The sequence below is a fragment of the Rhinolophus hipposideros genome (assembly GCF_964194185.1).
Source record: "Rhinolophus hipposideros genome assembly, chromosome: 16".
NCBI lineage: Eukaryota > Metazoa > Chordata > Mammalia > Chiroptera > Rhinolophidae > Rhinolophus > Rhinolophus hipposideros.
This window is the reverse complement of record NC_138062.1, coordinates 9,216,488-9,239,816: the sequence shown is the minus strand read 5'-3', so window position 1 is coordinate 9,239,816 and position 23,329 is coordinate 9,216,488. Positions and strand designations below refer to the sequence as shown.

At 47.7% G+C, this 23,329-nt stretch overlaps 1 protein-coding gene across 7 annotated transcripts in view; it reads right to left on the bottom strand.

The window, feature by feature from the left end:
• Positions 1–577: 577 nt before the first annotated feature.
• The window catches only part of JADE1 (jade family PHD finger 1), a 53,949-nt gene continuing 31,197 nt past the window's right edge, over positions 578–23,329 (bottom strand). For all 7 annotated transcript variants that reach the window (XM_081077752.1, XM_081077753.1, XM_081077754.1 and 4 more), the window contains 6 exons: positions 21,094–21,305; positions 18,354–18,521; positions 16,988–17,104; positions 13,043–13,564; positions 7,641–7,758; positions 578–4,332 (listed from right to left, as the gene is read on the bottom strand). In XM_081077752.1, coding sequence (XP_080933878.1) covers positions 3,443–4,332; positions 7,641–7,758; positions 13,043–13,564; positions 16,988–17,104; positions 18,354–18,521; positions 21,094–21,305 — 2,027 coding nt within the window. In that variant the 3' untranslated portion in view covers positions 578–3,442. The remainder of the gene's footprint in view (positions 4,333–7,640; positions 7,759–13,042; positions 13,565–16,987; positions 17,105–18,353; positions 18,522–21,093; positions 21,306–23,329) is intronic.

Here is a 23,329-nt window from a genome sequence, read left to right as displayed (position 1 = left end):
GCCCCACCCATGCCAGCCCGTGTCCTGGACATGTCTTCTGTGCAGAATGCAAGTAGTAGCCTTGTTTTGCCCTTGAGTTCCAGAATTCTGTGATCAAAAGAACACATTTAATGAACCTGCTCTTTGAAAAATTGTTTTTTTAAAGAGCTTTATAAATACAATCTTCCTGTCGTTCAGAAACAACTTTTGCCTCAGAAGGCTCATCAGTCAACATTATGTTGGAGACACAGCTTGTTCCTAATCATAAAAGTAACAGCCTACCTAAACTATAGTGCAGTCTTTAAACCCAGCTCTGACTCTAAAATGTAAGTTGCTTCAACAACTGGTTGTTTTCAGATATAAAATGATTCTGGAATGTGCTCCAGGTGGGGAAGACAAAAATCAACCGTGACGTCCTTCAGGGTCTCCCCATCAGCGTTGAGGCAGAGATCAGCCCAAGTGATCTGGGCTCATTCTATCATGTTGCTGCAGTTCGCGTCTGTCATCTAAACGGTGACGCAGTCATGCACACCCGCTCAGGACTAAGTCACATACATCCTAAACACGAGCAAAGGCAGATTTCAAAAGACACTTAAAATGTACTGCAAAATGTACAGCATTTATTCACATACAGACAAAAAGGCACAAATCCTACTAAATAGTTCAACAAAAAAATACAGCTGTCCTCAACTAGTTTTATAAATACTTTCAAAAAGGGGATAGAAATAAATACAGGATTGGGCCATGTCATATAAAATAGTCATCTCTACATATACTTTGTTTAATTTCTGATTTGTAACTCTTCATGCACCTTTTTTTTTCAATTTTAGTTGAATGGACACCAAGCTAGGCACATAGTGAAAAATCCTCTGTACAAGGTTACAAATGTAATGACAAGTTTGTCCATTTCAAAATAATTAAGATTTGTACACAACACATAGAACCCTTCATTTAGATTTTGTGTTTATAACCTAACAAATGACATTCCAGGCAACTTTACAAAAGTTTAACTAGCCTACATTTTGACATAATACATTGATCATAATCAAAGGATACTTCTTGGTCAGGATGCCCAAGGAAAGATAAAGCTTAAAAACAAAAAAAAAGGAAGGAAGAGCAAATGGTTCCATCCTAAGAGCGCAAGTGGGCGGGTTGGGTGGGTGGGGTGCTGCGTGTGGGGGCCTCATACAGAGTTCCCAGCAGGACAGGAAACTAACTTACAAAGCTATCATTACACTGTCAGAGAAACCGTGCTCTGTACCATTTGCATTTCAAAGCAGGAATAAAAAGTGTGGGCTTTTCATTTTTGTGTGTTTTGTTTTTGTGTGGGGTTTCTTTATATATTTTTTGTTTTGTTTTTTGGTTCAGCATAACTTGGAACATTTGAAAGCTTTTCAACCTAAATGTGGGGGAAAAACAGGTAAGGCATTATTTTTGCACAAAACTAGCATTCCTAATAGTGCAAATGAATCTGGTACCTCTTGAAATGGTGAGAGGTCATATACTTACTAGAATTTAGATTTTCTTTCTATGGCTTGACAAATTCTCTCTATATATATTCTACTCTCACCCAGAGCTGTTGCTGTAGTCAAAAGATAACTGTAGATAGAGTCCACCTTCTTCTGTATTCAGCAAAAGGTTTTTGCTCATATGCAAACAGTCTAACTTTTAAATTAGGCTATGAGTGAATGTACAACTTGGATTCGTACGAAACTTCTAATATAGGGAGCAACAGCTTATCTGGACAGCAGTCTTTCCAAATGAGCCCCAGAGCTCAAAAATAGTCAATCTAAAAACCTGGGTCATCCTTTCCCCTCCCCTGAATTAGCTACTAAAATGTATTCAAAAAGTTAAGACTTGGTTTGAAAATGTCATACATACAATGGGGATGTGTCAGATCTACTATTTGATCATCTGATAAAACTTGCATAGCAAGATGGGATTCAATAAGCCTTTGCTGTTGTCGACAGTCATCGGAAGACTTGGAAGTTAACTACAGAACTCAAAGCATCGTTCATTAAGTATCAGAATGTCCCTGCCACATGGACACAGATGTAGAAATGAATCGGGAAGCTGAATACTGATACTCACAAACTAACGGGTAATTTAGGGGGAGTTGGGCTTGTTCCAAGTGCCCATAATTCTAAATCTCATTGCTATTTAAACTTTCCTTAAGTTTCACAACTACATTGAATTCCAAAGAAAATGAACAGGACCTTAACACTATCCACTGTCTTAATACATACGCACTGCAGTGAGTGCAAAACAGAACATTGTACTCAAATTTAATGCTAAATTTATTATTGCTGATAACTTACTAGTTATTGCCATTTGCAATTAGAAAGTCCAAGTTACGAATTAGAGCCTAGAACTCTGACTCGAGAAAACCTATTACACTTCAATCTTTTCCTGTATAAACTTGGTCAATGGTAAGAGGTTATCGCAACTTATTGCCTTTATATTGTTTTTAAAATATAACCTTTTTTTTTTTTTCCATTTCCTTAAGGAATCCGTCCATGTTAGAAGCCCGGGTTCCCTGATACATGCACTAGTGGTTGGCTCTGGGAAATAGGCTTCACCAGAGTGTGAAAGTTCATCGCTTGAACTTGAGTAACTGTTGTATTGTTGGAAGCCAGATGGCCAGGTATTGCCCAAGGCCAGGGACATCCCAAGCTGGCCCAAAAGGCAGTGGTTGGGGAGGAGGGGAGGTCAGGAGGGCTGGCAGAAATGGGGTCTCAACCGCCCTTCTCACGGACAGACCTTTCTCATGGCTCCCCTCTCTGCCAGTCCTAGCTCCACAACACACTCTGGGCTTCCGGCTTCACCCTATATCCCCAAGCTGCGGCAGCTCTCCTGGCCCTTCAGATCTCTAATGACCTTTTCCAAAATTCTCTCTTTCCCACCTGCTATATTTACACGAGTCCCCTAGAGTTCCTGAAGCTTCAGAGCCGCTGCCTAAGCACTGTAATGCAACAAAAACAGCCTGTGGGCCAAAGTAGCCCTATGGTTTCAAGTTCTACCACAGTCCGAGAAAATAAGGTTTCTGGGCTATTAAATGGTACATGAGGGTTTCTCAAGAACCATATCTGAATCCGTATATTCAGGTAACCAAGTGTTTGTGCTTTGGGAAGAATACAGAGGGCAATAAAAACTCATGAGGCTTATTTCAGCCTCGCCCTCTTTAAAAAACTCCATTCATTCTTATTTTAGTGTTTAATTCAGCTTCTAGTCTTAGCAGTATCTTACGGTTACAATCTACTCTTGTGTTTCCTCAACAAGTTGCAAATAACACACTCTTCTCACAACGATTTATAAATGACTCTGAAAAAAAACAATTCAATCTGAATCGCGAGTCAACGCGTCTGGGGGGCGCTGGTTTCTGCTTGCCCCTCCCCGTGTCAGAGCTCCCGTCCGCCTGCCCCTCGGGGACAAGCCCGCCGAGCGTCCACACCGTCTCGTTTCATCAAGAGGCCAAAATGCTTCTCCTGATGATGTCTGTCCTCCTGTTGATAGTGCTGCTGGCGTGTATACATTTCTTTTCGGACGCCTCACTCTCTGAGTCACTCATTTCTACATCGGGGACATACCCGTCATTCTCGTTGTCAGATTTTAACTTGCTTTTTGCCCTCTCCTTGGCTGGAACTCGGCCTAAGCCCAAATAGGGGTAGTCTGAGTGCTGGTGGCAGGCGCCCCCACGGACCTCGCCCTGCTGCTGCCGGTCCCCCTTCTTTGGAATCCGGAATCCTCCCCAGTTTTTCACGGGGCTGGCAGGTGTTGTAGGCACTTTGATTGCAGTCTGGTTATAGTTCACTTTGATTAGGGGCCCGCTGCACTTGGGCACCGTCTCCTTCCGCGCGCCCGGGGAAGCGGCAGCTCGGCCGTTGTCCACATGCCTCTGGGACACGTCTGTGGACCTGAGAGGCTTGTGACTCTGTTTGAAAGTTCGGTCCTTCATGTCTCCCTTACTGAGATCACAATGAAAACGAGGGTCTCTCCTGTTCCCGGGGTCTGGCGTCATCACACCATTTTTCTGTTGGGCTGACATGAGACGTGCTTCTGCAAAGGTCTTTTCAAAACTCAAAAAGCTTTCGGGGACCCCCATCCCCTCCCTTCTCCCACATAGATCTGGTTGCTTCAGCAGGGTTTTGCCTTGGCTCCCAGCGCTATTCTGCAACAGATCTCGCTTATGGGGCTTTTTCAGAGAATGAACCAAGGAAGTACCCATTTGCTTCCTGAAGAACGCAGAATGCCACTTCAAGTCCTCTATCTTGGGGGCGTCAGGACCCACGGAAGGACTGTTGAACAGAAGCATGCTTCCCAGTGAGGAGGAGGTGCAGGAAGAAGAAGGCACACCTGCAAATAGAACCACAAAGAAAAATTACAGTGGAAGCAAATCCAAAAACACAGCTCTCACCCCTTGGCATGGCCCTGTCAATGCAAATACCCCACCCCATGCGACAACACAACCAACCAGCTTCTGAAATTTTAGTTTTTATAGTAAAGATATGATCTGCCTTGAGAATCTGCATCCAGTCGGCATACTCATTGTGCTGTATTTTCTACAACAGCTGAAGTTCACGGAATTTTTTATGAAACATCATCTTTTCAAGGAAATTTATTTTCCTTCAGAACAACTGCTATGATTTTCAAAGGGGAACCCATGCAGAGTGTGGTGGTCGGGCGCTGACTGCCTGCCCCTCCACCTGGTTCCAGAGCAGCACCTGCTCCGCGCCAGGGCCACCTACCAGTCACCTGCCTCCCCGATGGGACATGGGCAGGGACTGTGGCTTTTAAGTTTCTTTCGCCAAATTATCTATGCCCTTGCTGGGCTACGACGAGGATAAATACATGTAACTATGTGAAATGGATAAGGGAAGGTGTTTAAAATCATTCTAGACACACAATAAACGTTTAAAAAATGTTTACTGTTACATGCAAAACCCATTTGTGGAATTAAACTAAATTATCATCCAACATGAGAATAAGTTAAATTGGTGTTTTTGCAAGCTCACTTCATGTCATCAAATTAGCTTTCAACGTCTGCTACGTGCACTCAGACGTTTTCTACTCCACTTGTTTTTAATGCTGGAGGCGACCTACTGAATGTCTCTCACGGCCCACTGATAAATAGATCGTACCCCTCCGGTTCAAAACCACTGGGTGAGTTCCTAACACCCGCTGCCTCGGAAGGACTGCGCTTCAGCCAGAACCTCCACAGCACGGAGAGCAGTTCTCCCGGTGGCTGGTGACCCCGCAGGGTGTGTGTGACCCACCCACACAGCTCCACCCCTGAGGCCCAGGCAGGTGCCCCCAGATGAGAAGGGACTGCTGAGCGGACCGGGACACTCACAGAAATGGAACAGAGCTAGCGACTTGACTTCAAACCCAAACCTGTCACAACCAAAGGGGCGGGTGTTCTCACACCTATTTCTATTACTTGACTTGCGACTCATGTCTGAAGGGCCTGGGCCTCATGGCCTCTGTAAGCACCATCTCCACTGAGGACTCATTCGGTGGAATGGCCCTACCGGTTGCGAGTCACAGCACAGCTTAAACCATGGACCCTGAGTGACATGTGCAAGTCACGGCCGTCTGCTCTGCTTCACTTGGAATCATCTGTCTTACAAGACAGGAGACCGACTTGCATGAATAAGAACATAAGTGAAAGTCTAAACCTGGAAAAGGAGAAACAAAGCATCCTACAGGAAGAGCACCGTTGATTTCTGCCCATCACAGCTAGTGTGGTTCTATCTCAGAAGGAAGGGAGGACACGTTTTCCTTTCCTGAAGGAGCAGCAGGACTCCTGTAGGGCTCCATTACAGCCGTTACACAAAACGTCTTCACCTTGTTCAGAATCTCAATCCCTTACCCAAGGAAAAATCTCAGCCATGAAATGCAGAAAGCTGCCTGCAATATCCATGAAAAATGACTCAAGTGACATCAAATGCAAACGCTCTTCACAGCTTATTTTTATAGGTAATCACTCATTACATAACAACTTAAGCAAGTGTTCCAGTGTGGGAACTCCGCAGGCACAGCCTGTGTCCGTGGCCCCAGCAGCTGCAGCGCCTATGCGGGTTGGGGGGGTGGGAATCCGCACCAGATGGGCCTTCACATAAGGACGCAAAGCAAAGCATAAAACAGGGCCCCTTTATTTGCATCCAAGTACGAGTAATGCATGAGGAGACAGAAGTTCACTTTAAAGAATCAGAATGGAACTTTTACTTACGACACCCTACTTAGAAAAATTTATTTTAAAAGGGTTACAACTAAACTCTAGCTAATGATATAAGCATGACACTCCAGAAAATATATCCTCTTGGGAAAAATAAAAAAATCTAAGGTACTACTGTTAATAAGTTAATGCCATTAAAATGCTGTATGGCTTCGAGAATGGCATTTAATACTCCCTTGGATTTTTCTCCTGTTCAAGTGACCAATTTACAGCAAGTCCGCACTTAACGTTCTTGACAGGTTCTGTGACTTAAATGAAACAACGCACAACAAAACCCACTTTACCACATGCTAATTGATACAAACAACAGGTAAGTTCCGCCGCATCTCATCAAGGTTATAACGAAATGACGTTATATTCGAGGACTTGCCATACCCTCATCAAACAGACAGCAGTTAGTTTTAGGTAAACCACAATTGGGATTTCAACATAATAGGTTACAACAACTTCTTTGTTGTTTCTGTGTGTCATAATAATGTACAGTGACAAAAAGCCACAAAAAGCGGAAAAATCAGAGTGCGCCAGCTTGACTCTGTGCTGCCGCAGTACGAATGCTGCTGGGGTGATTGTGAAGGGCAGACCGGACGGAGCAGCAGACACGCTCGTCAGGCCTACCTGCTCCGGGAGCCCGACTCTGCCCGGCCCCACTCAGCAGCTCTCCTGCTCTAACAGCACAACACCCGCTCTGCGGGCTGATGACTCCAGCAGGTCAGTGCTGAAAGGACACAGATTCTGGACCGAACCTCTTTCAGATCAAGTCCCACCTTGCCCAACTTTGTACTTGATCTCCAACTAACGCCCTGTTTTTTTCTCTTCTCTTAGCTTGGTCCACAGCAATGTGAAACAGAAGGCACTAAAAAAAAAATAAATACTTGGTGCCTTATCTCCAAAATACTCTAAATTCCACCCACACCAAAAAAGTCCACTGAGAATGTTATCTAAACATGGGCATGTGACTCAAGTACACAGTCTTCAGATGTCTTTACCGTATGTTACAGGTAGATCCAAGGTTACATAATTTATACATCTTTTTAGGTATCCCCAGGATACCTTACATTTATTGAGGCTTTGCAATATAGAAGTTCCTTTCATTTGAGCCTCACAACAGTTCCCAAGAGGTAGCTGGAGCTGTCACCCTAAAGTTACATAAGAGCAAACAGGGAGACTTGGAAAATACAGGACTTGCTGGTCTTTGGTCTGGAAGGAGAGCATACAGGATTCGACCCAAATTCTTAGCCCTTCACCCTATTCCATGATGCCTCAAATGCCTAAAGATTTTCTTTAAATATGCAAGTCTGCGCTTCTTAGATTCTTCCAGAGGATAGATAAAAGAAAATTAAAGAAATGATTATTTCTTTCCTTAACAGAACATTAAGGCTTCGAAACCCCTGCCCTACTGTTGGTCCTGCAAGGGCTGAATGCATACCTGAAACTCTTTCTTGCTCCAAGAGCTTAGTGTAAAGATTGAATATCTGTTCCTGGATTCTGCACACAGATCGCTTAATCTTTTCCCTGCGGGTCACCATGTAAGTGAGGTTCCGAACCTAGAATGTAGAGAATAAAGATGCTAAGTAAGCAATACATTTTAACAGTATTTCGGTGCTTTATTTTCTTTACCTGACAGAAAAATGTCTGCCAGGGCCTTGAATGACATCTGAAATCAAAATGTACTTGAAACATTTTATTCCTTCTCTGATCTCCCTTGGGCTGCTAACGAGGACCCTACATACACCCCTCCGGGTAGACAGCAGCAACAGGGCAGTTAGATTGTGGGGGGAACACCTAGAGAACTCGCACAAAAGCCCTGCCTCCTTGGACTCATCCCAGCAAAGAGAAGACCGCTGGTGGCCAAGTCCAGACCTGCCACCTCTTGCCAAAGGACTCTGCTTATCACCCTGCAGGGCCTTCTTCCCATGAATTGTAGCGTCAAAGGCTTTAGAGCAATTCAGAAGCCTGTACTGCATTGCCCTTTATCCAGCATCTTTCTGAAGATAGAACTTAGGTAAGAACAGGGTCAAAGGCTATCAGAGGAGAAGCTCCCTCCCCCCACAAAAAATGTCCCTGCACAGTGCCTACTGGTAAACTAAACGGTCAACAAGAACCCAAGTAAACTTTTTCAGCTGGACACGGAACTGCTTCGAGCTAACAGGTAGCTAACGTTCCTGCATGTGAAGTCTAGGGGGCGTCCTCCCCGCTTTGCTACAGATTTGCTCCATCAAGATCTCAAGTCCAGCTTTCTGTATCCCTGTTTGAAAACCGGACACTGCCTTCCTGACTCATTTGTAAGGAACTGAAAAGACCCAGATGCTGAGCTCCACTTTGTATCCGCTTTGAATCTGACGGGCACCCACAGAGGCCCCCATGCACACGCTAACCAATGCTAACTAGTCCACACCTGAATTTCCCGTTTTTAAGGACACCTGTTATCAGTCAACACAGAAAAAATATTTAAACCTCCTTAAACCTTTCTGTCCTAAAACCTATTGGTAAACCAGACTAGAAATTCATGGGCCCAAAAACACAAATAAATGTCAAACCAACACAGATTTGCAATTCAACCTGTGTTCAGGAAAATGTGGACAAGACCTCCCAAATAAGCTCAGTGGCAGGAGTAAAAAGTGACTGTGTGTCCCCATCAGCTCCCACATCAGAAGCATGACTCCACTCTCCTAAAAACCACAGCTTCCTGATGCTTGGCAATCCCTTCCCGCACCGTCTTCCTGGAAACAGAAGTCCCAAAGGTCACCGACCTGTTCTTTGGGCGGTGAGGATGGCAACAAGCCGTCCACACCAGACTGCACTTTGGCTTACGACCCGACACCTCCACTCGGCTTTCTGTCATTTCTGAACCCTAACGTGTCCAGTTGTGTTCAAGGCAGTCGTGCTGGCACAAGGACAGGAGGCAGTAAGAGGAGCCGCCCCACGTCTGCATGGTGGTGCCGTTTCCAGCCTGAAGCCGGAACACGAGTCAGGCTTCCCCTGAAGCTAACGGATTCACTGACTATTTAGGACCTTCTCAACACTTCTTGATTAAAAAAAAATAATCTTCAAGAACTCAGAAGCAAATCACTCTGTCTCAGAGTAAATATTATTTTGGTGTCATTCCCCCTGGTTAAGGCACGTTCTTTCTTTAAGAGTCTCAGACACCCAGGTCAGGAAGTAGGTGTCTTTTATAAAACTCCTGATCAACTGGGCTCAGAGGTGGCTAACAGGCTATTCTCTCTGATAAATAGCATTCCACGCAGGGGACATTATGGGTGAAAGCTCAAAAAAGAAAAGGCAAGACCTAGATCCACATCACAGATTCAAAATCTTTGGAAAACAAACAGCAGTTTTTACGTTAAGACAAGGAATCTGACCTCTGGCAACAGGAAACGGAAACAAAGTCCAGCTCCTACGAGGAGTAGACAGGTCACTGTCCTGTTGTTCATGTCGGACGTAGAGCAGAGAAGGACACTTCTCTCTTACTTGAAGTTTTCCATAGGAATAGAAACGAGGGAAGCCAGAGACCTGAACTTGGTTTATCATTCGAATTTCATTTTGGAAGCTTCAACTACTTCCCCCAGCAAAGGCTGCCACCTGGCTAAGTAGGAAAATCGCACTTCTATTCCCCAGGATCTCTGATGAGAAATATCTAAATACAAGCTCCAAAGGCAAAGGCCGGGATTCATTTTCCGTTGGAACAAATCAGCCCTGAAGGCCCCAGGCCTGGCTGACTGCTCTGACTAGTGAGCACCCTGACCCTTATCTCCCTTGCCTACAACACGCTCCTCACAAGACAACTTGTGTAGAGCTGAACCCAGGCTCCATCCTGAAAACATACCTGGCCTGGCCCTTCCTGCGGTGGCTGGACCCAGCTCCCTCCCCCGCTGCATCTTCTCCAAACTGCCAGCTTTTGGGAGCACTCTCACCGTGATAAACTGAGTCAGGTTCTTCCCCAAAGCAGTGGCTCCCTAAAACAGATGGCTGGCTCCATTCCCCATTTCTGGAGTCAGAGGTGGGGTCCAAAAATTTGCATGTCTATTAAGGTTACAAGTACTGTGGCTGCTGGTCTGGGACCGTACTCTGAGAACCACTGCCCTTAGGATTCCAGCAGTGGTTTCCGGGGTTTTCTGGACTCCCAAACGTTGCGTGCCAACAATGACGCTTAACACTGCTTCTTGTTCAGGGACAACTGGAGCCTATACCCAATGTCCAAAGTGACCGTTCCACTGAGTGTTGAGTAGGACCGGCCCCCAGGACGTGGCCGTTTGGCTGCCCCAGCCAGAATGCAGGGGCAGCATGTGTTTACTGCATCCTTTAAAAGACAACATTTAGGGGAAGAAAATCCCACCAGACTTGAAGTGGCCTGGGGAACGTGACATAGTCACCTGACACACATCAGCAATCGTTCTTCTTAAAGGTATGGGTTTCCAAACCCTCCTGAAATCTATTCCTGTCACCTAACTTTCCGGTCCAGAACTGGTACCCAGGTGTGCCATGCCCCAAGGTGTGTATTTGCAGTAAAGAGCAATTACCATTAATCGGCTGTTTGACTTTCTAATGACGGCTACCCGCATGTTTAGGAGCCCACACGCCTGACTACTGTCCCAGGTGCTGGCTGACTGCGTACCTGCACTGAAGTACTCATGTGTGAATTAGGCAGAGCTCTAAGCCGACTGAAAAACAAAATACTCACTTATCATTTGCTCTTAATGTCACCCAAGCCCTGATATGCCTTTGGCCAGATACACTTACTGTTTATAATTATGAAGAACCCTGAAGTTCTCTGGGCCACGGCAAAGATTTCACTTTTTTAAAACCTCTGCCATCACAGGCCTCATGGCAAATTTTGGAAAACATATTTTTCATTATAATAAGCCCCTTTTAAACTGACACTAAATACCCTAAAATCTCTTTGGCTCTTTAATAAAGGAAAGGTAAGTAATGCCACACACACACACACACAAATCCTGATTTATTCCCTGTTCATACATAATTGGCATCATTGTACTTAAAAAGCAACAAACGTTTAGAATTTAATTGTGAGCGTATGTTAATCTGAGTCACTGAAGTACAGAACAGAGTTAGTACACCACAGCATTTTCTACACTTTTATTTTGTGGTGATTGTGAGACAAACACAGTGCAAGCATTAGACTTCTCGTCCTCCCTCCTGAGGACTGTCTGGCTCCACATGCGCCCCGGGTACAGCGGTGGCCGGGCTGGGACAGTGGCTTCTCGCCAGGATTCCAGTGTATCCTCTCGCTCTGTCTCTCTCTCACTCACACACACTCACACACTCACTCACACACACACGATGGGGGTGGGGACGGGCCCGAGGTCGTCTTCACACTCACCAGCAGGGGGCGTGCGGGAGCGCGAGCGCCTCGGCCCCCTCCCGCGCCGGCCGCGCCAGAAGCGGGAGCCTAAGCTGGTCCGGCCGGCCGCAAGGGGCGGCCCAGCTGGCCCTGGGCCGGGGACGGAGAGGGTCTCTAAAGTGCCCCTGCAATCACTTCCACTTGTGTGCCACCTCTCACAGGGCCGCGCAGCTCTCTGTGAGATCTGGATCTTCTGGTTCAGTACTTCTTCGACTTATCCCTAGTCTTTGTCTACACTCTCGTTTCAAATTATCTAGGAAGAGTCCGTCTCTCCCAGGCAGACTGATCACTGCGGGCCAGCTAACCAGCTAGCTGCGTGGGGGAGACGGGTTAACCATTTCAGGCCAAGCGGACCTGCCCTTCAGTGTCGGCGCTCCAGGCAGGAAGCCTCGGTCCGGCTCCTGTGCACTAATTCATGTAATCGGCCTGGAGCTGACACACAAGGTGCTCGGAGGCGCGTCCCCAATTAGCAGGCCTCAGTCCGAAACCCCCTGCAGGGGCCGGGGGCCCTCAGGAAAGGAGAGCCGATGCCTAAGTGCTCCTGCAGCAGGAACAAGTCCAACCTGGGACTCCAAAGGTAACGGAGTGGGGCAGGCACAAAGCAGCAACAGCTCAAGCGCCATGGTGGCTCCAGGCAGCCACGCCTGTCGTGTGAGAGCAGCGTGTGCAGCGGGACGAGGGCACCTCCGACAGATGGGGGGCCCCTGTGCACCAAGACCCCAACCCCACACCCGCACAGCAACATAAAAGAGACACACACGGGCACACACACACACACACACACGATACATACACACAGCCTCAGTGATGACTTAGCACCTTACTGCCAGGAGTGTTCTGTGACACATCCGCACGCACACACAGCAGCACCCACAGCCTGCCCTGCTCCGTGACAGTTCTGGGGACGCCCCTGTGAAGTAGCCAAGGATGAAGGGAGGCCAGAGAGGCAGCACTCAGCCCTCCCCAGTGAGCCCATCACCAGCACCTAGTGTCTCCCCGGGTTGAACAAGAGCTCTTCCTCCTACATCTGTCCGCCTCCTCCATTCACTGAATCCATTCTGTTTGTCTAACTCAGTTTGTGAACAATTCTGAGCCAATCCCTTGGTCATTTTCCTGGGGCTTAGTTCCCTCTGGCTCTAGAATGAAGAGGGGGAGACACCACCGTGTGATCTCGCAGAGGGACATTAAGGATTAATGGGAAAGCGTTTAAATACCAACCAGACAAGCTCCCCTTCCACTCTGTGGCAGTCTTGCACGTACGTACAATGTGGTACGTACGTTCCACTCTGTGCACGTACGTACAATGAGTCTACCAGCCCATAAATATACTGAACCAATGAACCTCATGCTGCGTATGTAGAGGATCTGCAAGTAAGTGAACCAGCCACCGCTCCTTGCTCTGGGCAAGCGGTGGCCTCTGTACAATCTTCTTCTCTAAGTCACTACAAAGTGTCAGTGTCAATCATTACCCTCTCCAGGTCCTGCCGCAGGTGCGTGAACAGCCGCAGCCTCCTAAACAAGACATCCTGCTCCCGCTTCGCTAGATTGTCCTCTTCGTCTTTCTTTGGAGTGATGAGGGGCTTGTTGAAGTTGACCTTCCTCTTCAGCTTCCAGTACTGGTACAGGAAGTCGACCACCTCCTCGGGCAGCCGCAGGGCCCTGGCCACGTCCAGCAGGTTGACGAATGTGTAGAACTCGTCCTCCAGCTGCTGCAGCTTCTGCTTCCGGACGCTCACCCGGTGCGCCTCCTCCTGATTCTGCTCGAGGCTGGCAAAGGGCTCCAGTGGATCCCGGGGGGAGCCTTCAGGGGCCCCGTTCTCCTGAGTGGCCCCCTCCCCGAGGCTCTCCTCGGGTTTCCTGTGGGAGCTGTGCTTCGGGCAGTAGGACTTGAACTTGACTTCATCATTCTCCGCCAAGATGGTCTTCATCTCCAGGCCCCGGTCGAAAGCACAGGTCACGTGGAAGGCTGTGCGGCAGTTCTTCACAGAGCACTGGTGAGAACACGCAGAGAACAAGAGGAAAGAGATTACAGGTGACAGTGACCAGCCCCCTGGGTGCCAGGCACCCTCGTACACACACACACAAAGGAGCCACACTGCAAAGCCTGTGATGACAGTTCCACCTGCATTAACCCTGGCGGGTCCAGTCAGCTTTCACATAAGGTAAGGCTTGGGAGTTAAGGAACTCTCTAAGTAAAAGGTTTCGTAAGCCAAACCTAACTCTCTCAGAAAAGGAACTCAGCCCCTCCGCCTCTTCCAGCAGACACGACCACACCAACGGCACGTGCAGACGAAGGTGGCTGGCACTCAGCACTCAGAGCAGGTGCTCCTTGCGCAGAACATGTATATACACTCTGAAGCGTCCGTTTGCGTTTTCTTTAAAGCTGAGCTCTTTTAGTGTTTGTAGAACAAGCCAGAATGATTAACAATTTCCTCAGGAAGAATGCCAGCTAGTCAGTTTTGAAGGGAATCTGAACCCTCACCTCACACCCAGTCAGGCAGAGACCTGGCACAGTGGGGACAGTGAGTGACACGTTTCCTCCAAGCTGCTCAAGATGAGGAGAGCGAATAAAAACTCCCGAAGAGTAAACAGGATGGGAGCCAAGGAGAAGCGAGCCCGGGAAGGACGGTGAGGTCTCTGCACCCATGAGGCACCGGTGCAGAAGCTCCTGGGCAGTGCAGGTGGCACTGAGACCCACGTGTGCCCCGCCTGGCGCACCTGGGACTGACTGCAGTGACAGCAGAGCCACGAGGGACCCACTTCCTGCAGGTCAGGGAGGTCACCCAGAGGCCAGGCACCGTCTGGCGGTGCCTTCCGTCGCTGGTAACAGGCGTGCGCGTACACACACACACACACACACACACACACACACACACACTCTCTCTCTCTCTCTCTCTCTCTCTCTCTCTCTCTCTGCCTCCTCAGGGCTACAATTTAATGCCTCGGATCCAGACGGCGAGCCAGTGGCCTGGCAGGAGGAAAGTGATTAACTTCCCCCGTCTGATCTCGCTGGGCGAAGCCCTGGAAGAGGCTCCTGGTGGTGACTGAAGCCAGGCCTTAAAAGTAACACTGTGCTGTGTGAGGCCAAGTGACCCTGGACTCGCCAGGGCCGTAGGGAGGCAGAACCTGTGGCCCCGGGGCCAGCGGAAACCTCACCTCATTCAGCAGACCCTGAATCCACCATCAGGAGTGGCCGAGGATGGAGCTGGGCCTTTTATCCCTAGTCAGGTCAGTATTTAAGAGGTGCCTGCCTGCCAGTCATGGTTTCTTCCATTATAAAGTCTCTTACTCACAAGAGCAGAAAATCCAGCTCCCTTCACCATCCCCTCATTACCAACACTTAAAGCACAAGAACTAACAGAAATCTGTAATCTCAGCTATAAATAACCTCATTTCCAAGAAATGTGTGAAATCGCTTTAGTGGCAGAACACACACGTACACACCTGGCCACTATCATTTCTACACAAAGTGCTCCTCCCTTCTAGCACGCAGCCAAGTGGGACGTGGAAGTGGGAGCTCAGGAGGAGACGCTATGTGTGTTTGGCTGAAACTACACTTAACCCAGGCGCTCCAGCCGTGAGAAGGGCCAGGCTGAGGCCGAATGTTTGCACAGGACTTTGTAAAGATGCCAAATGGCCTTCCTTTGGGTTTTCCGATTCAGGTTGACTCAGCAAACAGATGTTACAGCAACGTCAACCAGAGCCTTCACAGCTGCAGACATTTCAGAGAGGAATTCTTTAATAAAATCAGTCCATTCTGTGAAGATATGAAAAATCATCAACCTTCCTTCCTTGGCCTCTTCTCTTTCAAATTAATGTTCTGGGGAAAAGGTCAACGGCAACAAGAGTCATTTACCGGCTCTCCTCAAAAAGGAAACAAAGATCCCGTTTGCCCAGGAGGGGTGTGCTGGGGAAAGGGCACAAAATCTGCCCTCAGAAGATCAGGTAACGTGGACAAAAATGATTTCCATTTCCCTGGGTCTGCCACAGCTTGTTTTCTGCAAGCCTTCACATGGGTATATACACACATGTGCACGCGGCTTTAAAGAATTTCTCCTCCATTCTCTCCCAATACAACGCTCAGGCCAGAGGCTTCTGTCATGTTTTAGTTTTAAGCAGATTCTCTTCACATACACAAGTCTGCACTATTCTCAAGGTCCACAGCCAAATCCCAACAGCTGTTTCATGCCTCACCCTCTATTTGTCACATTCTGGATTCTTGAACCCCAGTGGCAGGAAAGCAGAACTACTTGGCATATAAAATGAAAAAATTTTGAAAACACCAGGCAGTAGGTACCTTAATGAAAGAAAATATTGATCTGCCAAAATACAAACTGGTTTACCAAATGAGGTCATCTCTTTAAAACCTACAACTGGCAAGTGTAACCAAGCTCCTGGAGTGCGTCAGTGCCGAGCTATTGCATTTTCTTCCTCAAGACAGAGGCCACCCCAAAACGGCACCTCAGCTCCAGTGTGACGGGGAGCCTGAGGGAGAGCACATGGCCCGAAGCTGGTACCTCCCGGAAGAGCCACACTGACCATTACGGCCACTGTCAGCCACACACGGGTGGCAGACCTTGGTGTGACAGCATTTGAGGCCTCTTGAGTCATAACTATCTAGAGATGCCAATAATGGGAGGCCCAGAAATTAACTTCTCAAGTAGTTTCAGACAACATGAAAAAATAGACAGCATGCCATCTATATTCTCTCCTACATTCTATCTAAAGATTTTCTACATCTGTGTGGGGACAAAGAAAATGCAGGCAAAAGTATACATACAAGCTACACACACACGCTCACACACGAACCAGATATCCAGACTGTGTTCAGATAACAGCTCCTGCAGACCACACTGGGTGCAGCCCCTCGGGGGCTTGGTGCTCCAAGGAGCCTGTTTTACCAGAAGCAAAAGCATCAGCACGCCAAGTGACGTCACAGTGGACACCTAAGGCATGATACCCCATGTGCACGCCCGGAAGTCAGCAGTGTCAGGGAAGCCAGAGGCAGGTCTGCTAATCCACCCAGCAAACAGGTGGGCGGGGGGGGGGGGGGTGACCCTCCAGTGTCAAGACTTTCTTCCCCAGAGGTGCCTGCCTGTGGAAAGATGCCAGGCTGAGAGCAGAAAAGAAGCAGCCAGAGACAAACTGGGACTTTCTTGTAGCTCCTGTGGATTCCAACTAGCCCTGTGATTGCTAACGCTGGGGTTCTGGTTACACAGGGAACAACCCACCACCAAAGCGGTTCGTACCAGCTGGAGTCATTCCCCAGCAACCTTGTAAAAGCTGAGACCCTCTTCCTGCTTCCTGGATTCCAGTCCCATCTCCAAGTCCTCCGCTAGGTCACAGAGCCCTCCCCATCCTGCTCCCCGCAATGCAGGGAAGGGAGATGAAGCCATTGGGACTCAGCCGATTACCTGGATAGAGGCCCCAAACTTCTCATTGCAGAGGCTGCACACCAGTGCCCAGCGACTGCTGGGAATGTGAGACACCTTTGTGATGGGCTCCATCTTCTCCGGGCTGCCAATGCTCACCTAGAGACCCAAGACATGGAGGACAGGATGTCAGAGCCGTCAGGCCAACAGAGGCTGCACGCAGGGGCGGAAGCGTAAAGCTCCGTCACTGTCCTGTACCCCCCCTACCAGACGGTGGCAGGGACACTCGACCTCCTAGCACAGCAAACCACTACGCTCAAGCATCGGGACAGCGAGGGACCAGCTTGGGGCCAGCTGCAGGAGAGCCCAGAGCTGGTCCCCAAGCCCATTCCCTCCACAGGCCCAGGAAGCCATCTGACGTAGATTCCCTCTTTATAAGCAAATGTTCACTTCTCGCCCGAGTGACAGCAAAATGCATACGCATCAGGACAAGGCAATCTACGGCACCTCTGGCCCACAATGCAGGGGTCAGGACTGAAAAGCCATCTTAAATATATTAAAATAGGTTGTCTACAATGGAGTAAGGCAACATAAACTGATTTTAATATCTCCCTCACTAAAAAAAAAGCCATTCTCTTCAATCCAAAAAGATTACTGCATTTGAAGGAAAACTACCAAGATAAGCTCTCTGTGTATGTGGCCTGGATCCCTGAATTGGATCCCTATTAATACCAAACCACGAGAGGCGGTGCTACCAAGACCCAAGGCAGCTGCCACGAACCTGAATCATCGGCAGATAATTTGGAAAGTACACCAAAAGATCACACACCAAAAAAATGCCAAAATTTGAATCACAAATGATATTCTCATAGTGAGCCATGCAAATTAGTCAAGGTCTGGGACTTGAAATAAATTAGACCAGACCTGAAATTTGAAAGGCTGAGGTTAAAGAGAATTTTAATAAAAATCACAAGAATGTGACTGAGAGCAGTGACTCTCTAACCACGGTGGTGTCGTGTCCAGCTCGCCAGGCACAGGATTTACAGTCAGTCCCAGGGAAGGACACAGCCGCAGCCAGGCCATAGCCGCGAAGCCGCAGGGCTGCCCGGAGCGTGCGTCCGCAGCAGCAGGGTAAGCTAAGCCAAATATCTGAAGCGAAGGCATAACACCACCAACCGAGAGTCCAACTCACTCCTGCTTCCAGCTAACATTTCCACGAATTTACATACCACGACATGATGACGGTGTGAACATTCAGGTTAAGGGGAAAAATGGGGAGCAATTAAAAGGTGTCTTTCTCCTCATCTGCTACAAGTACCCCTCCATATGAATGGCTCCCCACCACACCACACCCCGAGCCAAAAGCCAGGAGCTCCTGAGCTAAGCTACTATTAAGAACCACACCTACCTCGGGGATCCACAGAGCACAGCTGACATGGACCCACTTGGTCCCACTGCGTGTGGGCTTCATGGCTCCGCCTTTCTTGGGACACAGCAAACACTTTGGCTGAACCCCCAGGGCACACGTCCGACACAGCCAGCTGCCCTCTGGGACCTTGAGGATTCCGTAACAAGCCTGCAAAGCCCCAGCAACACCCCCCAAGGAAAAGAGAGAAAGAAAAAAAGATTCATTTTTCCCATTACATCTATTAATTTTAAAAAACAAAAAAAGATTTTAACAGACCAGCAAAACAGAGGCACCCCCATGTCCAGCCGGCCGGGACCCTCTCCCCAGCAGCCCAGGGTGTCTGAGATCTGCGGAAACAGTGCACACTTATTTACCATAGGCTGGCTATGAAAACTACTTGAGGACTGAAAGGTCTGCAAAACAATCTGCTTGGCCGTGTTGCACCAGACACCCATCCACACCAACTTACTAAATTCCGAGTAGTAAATCCTCAAAGCACACCAGGGGCTAAGTGGGGAAGCTGGTCCTCCCTGCTTTCTCATGTGGATGGGATACAAAGTGAGGAAAAAGCACAAAGCAGCTGAGAGTCTCCAAACCTATTAAAAGAGATGGTGATGGAAACAGAAGCGAACTAGGAGCACCCTCATTCCCCAGGCTGAGCAAACGCTACTGACTAGACCCCAGCGCTCTCCCAAATGAACAGCACCAGGCACAGAAAAGTGAGGCTTTTTAGACAAAGAGAATTTGGTCCTTTTAGCTGATACTTAAAACAAAGCCTGCTTTTTGCACAAGATGACAAAATTACACAAGACAGCAAAACTGCAAAATCAAGGCTTTTACAACTAAAGTCACTAAAATGGTTCAAAGGAAAAAAAAGGCAAATAAATGTTAAGTGAAGAAACAAAACCACGGGTACCAGGAGCACATTCAGAGCCTTCTAAAAACACCAGACTGTTCACAACTTTATCCTTAAGTGAACTACAAGTCAGGAAGTCGAGAGACACAGTAGCATAGCTGCGATTCCCCAGACAGGAAAAACACAGCCGCTGTGCAATCTGAATACCCAGGACACAGAAAAGAAGGCATAGGGATGAGAGCGGAGCTGAGTAACGAGGATTGGAGCTTAGCAGCGCTTGTCATGCCATGAATGAGCCACTGTCAACACAGATGTACCGGGGGGAAAAATGTTAACAGAGCTAAATGATACTATTAGGGTTTCCAATACTAAAAGGTTTCTATCAGGCATTCTAGGGAAAGTCACATTTGAAGAGAATATTTTTATGGGAAAAGCAAGTCTAAACAAAATTAAAAGATTAAATAAAGTATGCCTGAATGTCAAGCCATGAAGAACATCTCAGAAGAAAAATGAACCACAAAGAAATGTGAAGGAAAATAGACAAAGTGGTAAATAGTAGAAAGGGGGTAGGAAAGGGGGCCCGGAGACCCCAAATTCCAGTTCCAACTCGGCCACTAACCCTAGTGGGACCTTGAACAGCCCACCCTGACATCGGTTAATTCATTTATAAAACAGGGGCTTTGAGTACTTTTCAAGCAGAATTTATTTTTTTCAACCAAAATTTTTCTAAGGAAAAAAAAGTAAAATAGCAGAAAAAATCTGAAACGCCATCCAAGATAACAGCGCCAGCAACAACAAAAAGCAACCATGGTAGTGTTGCCTATTTTCTGCACACAACAAAACCACTACAGGAATTCTCAATTATCCCAAGGAAACTTCCTAGACAATCTGAAAACCCAGAGCTCTAAGAGGGTCTCTGACATGACTGAAGCAAGCGTGTCTCACGGCTTCTCATCAGGATGAGCTGGGACAGGACCACAGCTGGTAAAGTATTCAGACAGAGGAGCCAAAAGGCAGACATACGATAATCAAAGAACTTCAGAGAGCAAACTGGATTCTTCCTCCTGAGGTCACCTGAGCAACACCCACACAAGTCTCAGCTAGTTTGACATCTCAGCAGCAACAGGTGATTTCAAAGGAAGGAACTCAGAAAGGACCTGAGAGTGTGTGCAAACCTGTGTCCCCACAGAAACCCAAATTATTTCATGATCGCATTAAAAGGTAAATAAAAGAGGTAAAGAGAGACTGAGATTGCCACAAGCCTTTCAATTACACCCATCCTCACTCAAGTCTAAGAATTTACCTTTTCACGGAAGGTAGCAACCACCAAATGCCACTGGCATCGGGGAGGACAGGAAATCACCTTCCAGGAAAGGGACCTCTTTCCTTTTCTTGAACAGCTCAGTTTGTATACTAACACATGTTAGCAAAAGTTATGGGTTGAGTTGCATTCCAAAAAGATATGTTAGAGTCCCAACCCAGTACCTCAAGAGTGTGGCCTTATTTGGTTTCCAATGTTCTTAACACCTAAACCCAGGTATTGGGGCAGGGCAGAGGGGGCGCATATCCTCCCCGAGGGAGCGCGGCCCTGCCGAACCCCTACTCTGAGACTTCCAGTCTCCAGAATTGCAAGACAATACTTTTCTGTTATTTTAAGGCACCCATTTTGTGGTACGTTGTTATGGCTGCCCTAGGAAACTAATCCAGTAAACTAACCACCTTGTCAAGAGTTTTTTTGTTTGTTTTTTGTTTTTAGATTGGGTCAGGGGCACATTTGTTTACATCACTCAGGACAGCGGACATGGGCCCCACCTTGAAGGAGGCCCTGGCGGGAGCCGGCCTCAGGCCCCAGGGGGCTCCACGCTGGGCCTCGCTGCCACATACCTGATGCACGCAGATGTTGCATTTGTCACAGAACACCATCTCATTGCCGTCCTCACCGTCAGGCGACTGGCAGACGTCGCACACGACGTCCTCATCATACTCAATGCCCAGGCCCTCTTCCGTCTCGATGGCGTGGTTCATGTTGTCGTAGCATCGCTGCTCGAACTCCTCCAGGACACGCTCCATGGTGTACTCGTCCAGCTCAGGCATTCCTGAGGGGCACGCCACACGCCCGCGTCAACGAACCCGTGTCAATACATGTTACCAGACAGCATCCCTATTCTTATATTTATAAATAGCGGACAATGAATAAATACGACTACAAATAATCGATCCTGAGAGCCCCAAGTATTTTCTACTGAATGCCTCTCAGACACTTCCAAGAACGGATCTTGGAATTAAAAGGTAGAAAGAGTCTTTCACACAAGAGTCTGTTCCTTAGGATCAGGTACTGAGGATGCAGGGTCGTTAGGAGAAAAGCAAAGCTACACACCAACGTGTTCAAGGTGTTAAATACACACATGGTTCAACTGTCATTTCATTACAGTCTTACACATAATAATGAACATGGAAGGGACTTCAAATTCACGACCCCCTATCGTAATTTGGGTGTTTTCTGGGAAACATTCCTTACTTGCTGCTTAAAACGGTGCTCTGAAGACAGACTCCACCGTGAGCACGCTAATGTTTTTAACCGGTTTACCCCTCCTCACCCTCTGAACTTCCTAAGCTGAGGGGCACAGTTAATCAGACACATAAAAGGCCAAAACACAAGGAATGTCTGAAGCAAAGGAGACAGCTCATTGTGAATCAAATAAGATGCATTCTTATGCAAGAATGACCAAAAATACATTTCCAGTGGTTGCAGTGGTTATAGCCAGGGGTGGGATGAGACTTCTATTTTCTCCACTGTGGACATAGTCCAAACTTCCTACAATGGAAATACTCATACAGAAAGAAAAAAAAAAAAACAGGTTGTAAAAAATAGTCAGACAGAACACCAAGTGGTAATAAACAACAGAAATGTCATTAGAGCTAACAACTTTTTGTGCATTATTGTAAATTTAAAACCATCAAACTAACATTTCTCAGGTTTGTAAAAAATGGGAGAACATGTTAGAGCTCACACTGATAACCCTTAAGCACATCTTCAAAAAAGCCACCTATCATTGGAAACCGTCTTTAATTTTGAGACAGTTTCTGTGTGGCCAGGCACTTTCATCTCAATTCCTCCTACCAGCTTTGAAAACACCACTAGCTTTGAAGATACAATCTTGTACCCTCTGATTTTTACCATTAAAAAGACCAATAAAAGCATGTGTTCAATTTATGTTACACAACTTCATGATTTATCGCAGCACAGTCTTCGGCACTGCCTTTCGATCTGATGAGTTAGCCCAGTACTCATTCCAAAATCACCCGAAAGGGGTGCACCTCTCGGACTGTATTCTTTGCTTCAACACAGGACATCATCAGGCAAAGGCGTTACCTGGTCTTTACAAGAAGGCACAACTTTCTCATGTATGAACCTAACAAGGCATTCAGTTCCAAGAGAGCTCTGAAAACTTAGAGCAGACTCTGTAACACAACCCCACTCTTGCTAACATTCTGGCCACTAACATTTAAAGCAAGACCACAAGGGCGGAAATCTACTTGGTCTCTCAAACTACCTGAGTCATCAGACAAGAAAATAATTTTGCCAGCTCTGTCCACACTTTCATTCCCGTTCCACCGGCTGGCGGCAGTGCAGCCACAGGCACCTAGCGTGTGCCAGGCCCTGTGCCAGGCTCGTACTGACATGACAGAAAACCACAGGCTCGGCCCTCAGGCCTTTGAAACCCACCAGCAAACGTTTCATAGACAGCTCCTATGTGCTAGACTGAACAGGTGGCCTGTGCCCCCTCTCCTCACCCCGGGCCCAGGCACAAATGCTCAGGAGCCCTCGGCGTCCCTCACACCGAGCCCAGTCCGGACCTCAGGGTCTTGCTCAGCAGGCCATCTCTGGCCCCTGAGCAATCAGCAGTGCAGAAGGATGAAGCCTGTGTGCAGCCCAGTCTCAGCCCCCGGAGATGCAAGAACATGAGCTGCAGAAGCGCCGGCCTCTCTGTACAAACGAGCGACACCCAGGAGAGGGATGCCCACGGGAAGAGCACACAGCCAGGACGCGTCACAGGAGAGCTAGGGCACAGAGAACGGGGAAGAGGAAAGCACTCCATGCCTGCAGCAGGGCTCCAGG